Source organism: Phoenix dactylifera, chromosome 4, assembly GCF_009389715.1.
Source record: "Phoenix dactylifera cultivar Barhee BC4 chromosome 4, palm_55x_up_171113_PBpolish2nd_filt_p, whole genome shotgun sequence".
In the NCBI taxonomy this organism is placed as follows: Eukaryota; Viridiplantae; Streptophyta; class Magnoliopsida; order Arecales; family Arecaceae; genus Phoenix; species Phoenix dactylifera.
The window spans coordinates 12,946,418-12,954,068 of NC_052395.1; the positions used below are offsets into that span (position 1 = coordinate 12,946,418).

The window sequence follows — 7,651 nt, forward strand, 5'->3', positions numbered from 1 at the left end:
AGGCCGGCGGCGCCGGAAAGGGGTTGGGCCATGGCGGACGCTGGAGGAGGGCGGGCCGTGGCCGGCGACAGCCGCAGGACGCGGGACGACGCCCTTCTTCCTCTTCTTCGGCACCTTCCCACCATGGGGGCAGGGGCGGAGGCATTCCCCGCGGCGCGGCCGCGGGAGGGGGCTCGGGAGGAGGCGAGCCGGGCCGGCGGCGGCCGCGGGAGGGGGCAGGCCGCGGTCGGCAGCAGCCGCGGCTGGGAGATTACAGTTTGGAAAGTCTCTGAAATTCTTCTTCTTCGGAAGGATGGGAGATCATGAGGGAAGGGGCATTTTCGGTATCTTATTTCAAAATAAAAGGGGCTCAGGGACCGGAAATTACAGTTTGGAAAGTTTCTGGACCGGTTGTTTTAGATTTAATTAACAAGGACTTTTTGCTATAGTGGAGTCTTTAGAGGGATGGGAAAGTCAATTACCCTAATAATTTCTCTACTATTCTCTTGTAGCTAGCCCTACTCTCAGTCACCTCCCTATATGATGTAGTCACCGTGCTTTGATGTATTTTCCATGGTTTTATGGATGGTGGATGCATAGCAATCCTTCATGTCGAATGCTGATTGCACTTGGAAGGGAAGGTAATGCTCGGCAATGTTGGCGTTGCCATTTTGCGAGAGATTTATGGCATCATTCAAAGGTACGACATGGCTTCACACCTTGCAAGAATACAACTGGCTGCATAAATTTGGGCTACGCGAATAGCTGAGGTGACGGGATTGCCGAGCTGGCGGGTGATCATTGGTCCAATTTACCGCAGATGCTGGTAGACCAGATCTACGCGATAATTTCTCCACAATTGCCTATATCCCTACTCTCCCTGATCTCCCTCTCCGTGATGTAGTCGCCGTCGACTGTATTTTAGGTACTGCTCCGGCAATGCTGGGGTTGCCTGCGGCGAGAGATTTGTGGTGTCATCTGAAGGTCGGCCGAGGTCGGACATGGCCGACCTTTGCCTCTAGTTTTCTTTGAAAGCCTTCTTCGCATGAAGGGCCCGCCGTCTTCCTGGGATTTCCGAGGTTGGATTTTAGGCCTCGCTGCTGCAGAGGAGGTCCGCCGAGGTTACGCAGCCGGCGGACGCAGGGTTGCTGTGGCGGCCGCGTCACGGATTTCGGGTGGCAGCCGCATTGCTTACCTTCCTCTTTTCCCCTTCCATCTTCCACCAAATCGTGCTCGAATCCAGAATGACAACAGAGGCTTGGGAGGAGATCAGCGAGGCGCAACGAAGGGCGAGCACGAGATGCACGAGGCGGAGTCGCTACCCGACGGAGGGAGTGGGGAGGATGGGTGCAGTGGAGTTATTGCTTTCCCGATTATCTCCCACGCGTAGATCCTCAGAGAGCATGTACCTCGCCTACACTTGTAGCTCCTGCAAGATCCCTCCTCCGGACCCGTTAAAATCCTGCCAAGGTTCCAAGGCGGAGGCTTCTCTCATCATATTCTAGGGCAAAATTGAGCAAAACCAGAAGGAGGCGAGAGCAGATGACGGCTAACAAGATAAGGGCGACGATGGGCTCCAGATCCGCCTCCTCCTCTCGCCGAGGCGGCAGCAGCCGAGGAGGCAGCAGCCGCGGTCTGGATCTGATCAGCCTTCTCCCGGACTGCATGCTCATCACAATTCTCTCGTTCCTACCTGTGAAAGACGCTGCTCGGACCAGCATCCTCTCCAGCCGGTGGCGCCACCTCTGGACCCTCGCCCCTCTCCACCTAGACGTCTCCGCGCTCCACCTCGAGGGATCCCATCCCTCCAGGACGCGGCGCGAGGACGAGGCCTGGCGAGTCCGCGCCACCAACCAGATCCTCTCCGTCCACCGCGGGCCCATCCCGAGCGGCTGCCTGTGGGGCTTTTTTCTCGACAACCCCGACATTGGTCGCTGGGTGGAGACCCTGATCAGAAGAGGCATCCGGGAGCTCGCCCTGTGCTGCGCGGACATGGATCGCTTCTACCCGGTGCCCCTTCCTCTTCTCGATTGCCGCTCTCTGCTGGCGCTGAAGCTCTCGCACTGCCACTTCCCGGAGCCCCCCCTGCCATGTCCGACCTTCCTTAACCTTAGAGAACTAAGTTTCTATTTCTGTGTCATAACAGATGATATCATCTCCAACCTTCTATCCTGCTGCCGGACCCTCCACAGCCTAGTCATCACTGGCTGTATGGGCCTTCTCTCCATCCGCATCCGCTCCCCAGGTCTCCGAAGTTTTACGCTGAACTGCTCCTCAGTTTATGGCAATGAAATCAATGATCTCATCATCGAGGATGCTCCAAATCTCGAGCGCTTGATGATCCATCGGAGCGTTGCGCAGGATTCGCAGGTAACGATTCTGAACACCCCAAGGCTGAAGCTTCTTGGCATCATGAGTACGGCGATCAAGATGCTCAGGATGTGTGGGACTTACTTTGAGGTAATCTTTCTTGTTAACCTAACCATCCTGCTCCCCATTTCGAATGCGGTATTGACTGATGTGTTTTGCCGCCTCTATTTTGTGCAGCTGATGAACGTGAGAACAACACCTTATGAGGTAAAAACCTTCTTACTGCGAATATCCTACCATGCTATGTAAGGCCGATGCTATGTATGTATAGCTTTCTGTGATCTGTGCTAGAAAGCGGCTAATGTTATTATGTCCTTTTGATCTAGTGTTGAGAACAAAGAGATTTGGTTGTTTGCATTGTTCATAGATTTAACAACAACATTTAATGAGGTAAAAACCTTCTTAATGCGAATAACATTCGACGCTATATAAGGCCAGTGCTATGTATACTTTTCTGTGAATTTCAAGTTTTCAACAAAAAAAAAGGTGGCTAATAGTATTCCTGTTGTTCTGCTGATCTATTGTTGAGACCTAAGAGATTTAGTTGTTTGCATTTTTCATAGATTTGACAGTACATTTCCTGCCATCGTCTTTATATTTGACAGTCAACCAGGATGGTTGGTAGCTTGCGCACTGTGATGCATAGTCTAAGAAATCTGGCCATCAGCGTGAACTTTAATGACTATCGTCAGGTGAAGATAGTTCCCGAATTACTCAGATGTTTCCCTTGCCTGGAAATATTGGATGTTCAGGTAATTTTTTGCGCACAAATTTGGCATATCGAGTATGTTATAATGCAAACCGAAGCTTAGGGCTCACCTGTTGTAGATTATTTTGTTTGTTTCAGGTTTTCGGCACGGGTTGCCATCGTGAGGATTCTGCCTATTGGGAGCAACAGGGTTCCCTTGATTGCCTTCATCATCTGAAAAAGAGCACTATTAAAGGTTTTGAAGGGCACAGGACTGACTTGGCATTTGCCAAGTTTATTATTACAAAAGCTCGCATGCTTGAGGTGCTCACTCTTCTTTGCAGATTTAATTGGACAAGAAAATGGAGAGACACTATACGACGCCATTTGGGCCTTAAGAATCGTGCCTCTTTCGATGCTCAAGTAATTCTAAAGACAACAAATAGTGGCACCAATGAGTTTTCAACTTGGGATCCAGTTATTTATGAGTTTTAAACAATTATTGTATGAAGAAATTTAAGACTTTTTAAATAAATCAGGGAATTTGTTTCCCTGTTGGAATGGGCTGAGCCTCGAAATTTTCTCATGCAGTCTTTGTGTGCTCCTTACTTCCAACAACGTATGTGATGCTTGGAATTTGGTTTATCCTATAATGCGATGGCTTTATCGGCAGAAATAGCATGGAGGGATGATGTGAAAGAAAAAATTGCTTTGATGAAGCGAATAAAAGGATGCTTCTAAGACCTTCTCAAAAAAAATCTCTGTTATTATCTATGGTGAATCAATTACATCTCATACTTTATGAGATCCTTGTATGTGTTTCATATTCATTGTTCTTCTTGTAAATAGCATAATAAGTTCATCCATTCATTACATTGAGTTTTTTGTTCGAGCATCCTTGAAAGTAAGGGTGGAAATGAATCGGATAATATTCTTGGAAATGGATCGGATAATATCCTTTTGAATATTATCCTTATCCAAATCTATCCAGATAAAGTACATACTTTAGCATCTGCCTAATATTTGCATTTGTATTTGTATTTGTATTTGTATTTGTACCCATTATAAAAAGAGGATAAACATGTATATATGGATACACAAGTATCATATCTGTTTTTAGATGTAGTTAGTCTCATATAGATTAAAAAACTACCAAAGTGACAACATCAAAATATTTTCAATGTTCTTCGTATGCAGTAACATCTTTAAATTGGTAGATTTTATTCTTAATAATCAGTATTTTAATCAAAGTATATCCGTGCTTGTAATGTACAATTCATAACTGGATCTGATTAAAGTAAATGCAGATGTAACTTTTCACATCCGACTTACTTCCATATCTGTACACATATTCTCCATATAAAAATGTGTAGGATATCAATATACTGATATGCAATCCATATATGATCCTAAAGCCTAAAACATATATTCGTCTCTTCAGCCTTCTGGAAAAGGTAACAAATTATATTATGAAGCATTGAATTTGCCAACTACTGGTTGAATTTTGTATTTGTGGTCTCTTGTAGTTCTCACATGAACAAATTTGATTTGATCTATTCTATAACTTTTTTTTTTATAGAGGTCTGTTCATACAATTGTATGAAAAATGCATGGTTCCTATCCATTATACATACTAAATATAAAGTCATGCAAGATCTGTTATAACATTTTGTGTTTTTTGGAAAGCAAGTTGAATACCTTGCTATTATTTTGTCTGATTCAAGTCTCAATTAGAAGCTTATTTGCCACTTCTAAGTCCAATGCTCAGTGTTAGCTATTTACAACATTGACCATCTATTATGTGCATATAATTTTGATGTTGCATTTTTATTAGCATGCCTAGGTAAATATGCAGATGTGTTATTTGTATATACAATACAACAAAGCATTTTTTTTGGTGTGGAAGCAGAAGTGTTGCTTTTTCCTCAAAGTTGATGCCTTAATTCATACATTACAATCTGAACTACTGGATCTGAAATTTTTCATGACTACTTATCCTCATTTGCCTTATCTTACTTGGTCTGGCAGCAGTTATTTGTGAGATTTTCTTACTCCTAGATTTTAATGATCATGAAACAAGTATAATAAATGGCCAGAAACGTTAAATAAACTGATTGATATATATTTACGCTTGAAACAGTAGTAGATGATCATGTGTCGTTCATACTAGAAGCCACACAAGGTAGTTGAAGAAAGTTATTTTTAGCTCACTGCATCTATGTTTGGAGCCATGACTTGTCCATGTATGATAGCTCACTGCATGAAAACTTTTTTTTGAGTTGATAACCTTGTACTGGAAGCAATAAAATATGCTTCTAATTTCTTATTTTTATGAGGCATCCAAAAATGCTGACCTCTTGAATTTTATTTTTGTAGTATGTAGATGGTTCTGATTTCATCTATTTTGCAAGTTTTTTTCAGATAGGTTTTCAAATATAAGTTCATGAATAATGCATGAAATTTACCTATTATAGTATGGAATGCTAAAAATCTTTCAGATGAGCTATTTTGAAAAATTGTGAAAAACTCTTGCTCATTTTGTTTGCTTCTGATTGTCATGTTTCATTCATGATATATTACATATCTCATTCAGTGGATATAACTGCCTCCTTTGCTGTCCATCAGATCAAATTCTATAATGGAGGCATATTCATGGTTACATATCATGTTTAGTGCCAACTGTTACAATGTTATGACTACCATCCATAGATTTTGCATGTTTAAGCTGAAAGTATACTTAATGCAGTATCCATGTTGGTTATTCCCATCTATGAGGATACTAAAAGCATTTGTTAAGTGTAGAAGCAGCTGCATGGCTTTTTCATGAGATTTGATATCTGGACTCATTCTTCACTGTTTGACTTGTTGCATATGAAAAGTTCTTTTCCATTTTTTTATTTACCCATTCTATATTACTTTGTTATGTAGAAGTTAATTGGTAGATAAATGATGATCAATTGTAAAGCCAGCAAAATTATGCTGCAGTCTTGTTCTTCGTATGACCACATTGATTATCTCTAAGGTGGATTGCTTCTTTCCTGTTATGCTTACGGTAGGGCCATATGTGGACATCTTCGGTTCTTGAGTAGCTTTCCTAGCAGTACACTCCTATAATACCATCAAAGTTTGCTGATGGTAGACATGACTAAGTTCCAACATGCAGTCTGTTGTCATTATACTGATGCAATGAGTGATAGGCTTCCCATATTTTCATCAAATTAACAATAACGATGTACAAAAACTACTGTAGGACCTTTTTCTGTAAATTTTACTCATGAGAGAGCATGTTTCCATTTCTTCTGTATCTATATCGGGTGCTGATGTAAAGATCTTATACTCTTATGGCTTTAATGTCTAGAAAAAAGTACATTGAGATGAGAACTATGTCATGGTTGAGTTCCCATATATCAACTGCCTACAGTGTCGACTTTCGTCACACCTTTGGTTTTTCTTCTGAATGCTGAGAAAAAAGATCCGAGTGTTGAGAAAAAAGAAATTGTGGAGATCAAGTGTTGTTAGATAATTAAAAGCTTAAAACTATTTGATCTAAGCTGCAGGATAGCCTTAATTACTAAAACCACTCTTTGAGGGTGATGCAAGCTTTCTTTCTTAAAATTTTAAGGGCTAATTCATCATTCTTCTCTCATTTTAATTGAAAGACATTCTATGGCCTAGCATGAAATCAAGTCTACCAATATATAATATAAAAGGGTGTAAACCTGTTTCAAATATAATAAAATTTTCTTTCCCACGGGCTTTGGATCAAGTTCTATAACTCCATTGAAGTAAAAGTTTTGTGATCTTCTTTCCCTCGCTAGAATTCTTGCTGTCTAAAATCTCTTTTCATTTTGAACTAATTTTCTGTAATTAGAAAGTATGTCTTCATGAATCTCTTATTAAATAAATCAGTCATTCACTTACCACACATGAACATGCTACCTGACTCTTGTATTATTATTAACTAAAAGTGGATGCGAGTATATCTTATCTACATGTTTCTATATCATTTGCTCTTTTGGACAGTTCTTTTCTCTCTTATTTGGATGCACACATCTCACAAATTATGTCAGCATAAAATACTTTCTTCCCATGAACACAAGAGTACATATATGCATTATGTTTGTGTTCCATTACACAACATATTGCACTTTAAACACCTGAACATAAAACATTCTTTTTGGCATTTGATAGGAGTTCTATCTTTTCTTTCAATTCCAATTTGCTTCTTTTGGTAGACGTTTCAGCAAACGTGTGCACTAAAAGATTGAGAAAAATAATTAACATTTAACATCTTATAATTTAGGAAACAAATCCCGCTTGCTAAATTAGTTGTTGCTGTAAAATAAATGTATACGACCTCCCACCTAGGGCTCTCTCGTGGTGCCCTGCTCTTCCTCCTCTCATCAGTAAACTTGGGCTCCGTTCAGGTTTTTTTGTTATTATTATTTTATACACCAGTGACTCACACCCAACGGATGTGAGCGCAGTCTATAAAATTAAAAAAAAAATTAATGCAAAGAAGATGGGACATGAATTCTCCTAAATAAAATTTTAGAATTTATGAGTTATAAAAAATGCTATCTAATATGCAGTACTATTCGTCTTCTTGTAAAT

The 7,651-nt window shown here is 41.0% G+C and overlaps 1 protein-coding gene across 1 annotated transcript; it reads left to right on the plus strand.

The window, feature by feature from the left end:
* Positions 1-752: 752 nt before the first annotated feature.
* Positions 753-3,623, plus strand: LOC103712691 (F-box/FBD/LRR-repeat protein At1g13570-like). Its single transcript, XM_008799279.4, has 4 exons — positions 753-2,439; positions 2,527-2,556; positions 2,955-3,101; positions 3,197-3,623. Exons 1-4 carry the CDS (start codon positions 1,522-1,524, stop codon positions 3,530-3,532), a joined length of 1,431 nt encoding a protein of 476 aa, XP_008797501.2. The 5' UTR covers positions 753-1,521; the 3' UTR covers positions 3,533-3,623.
* The last annotated feature ends 4,028 nt before the right edge of the window (positions 3,624-7,651 follow it).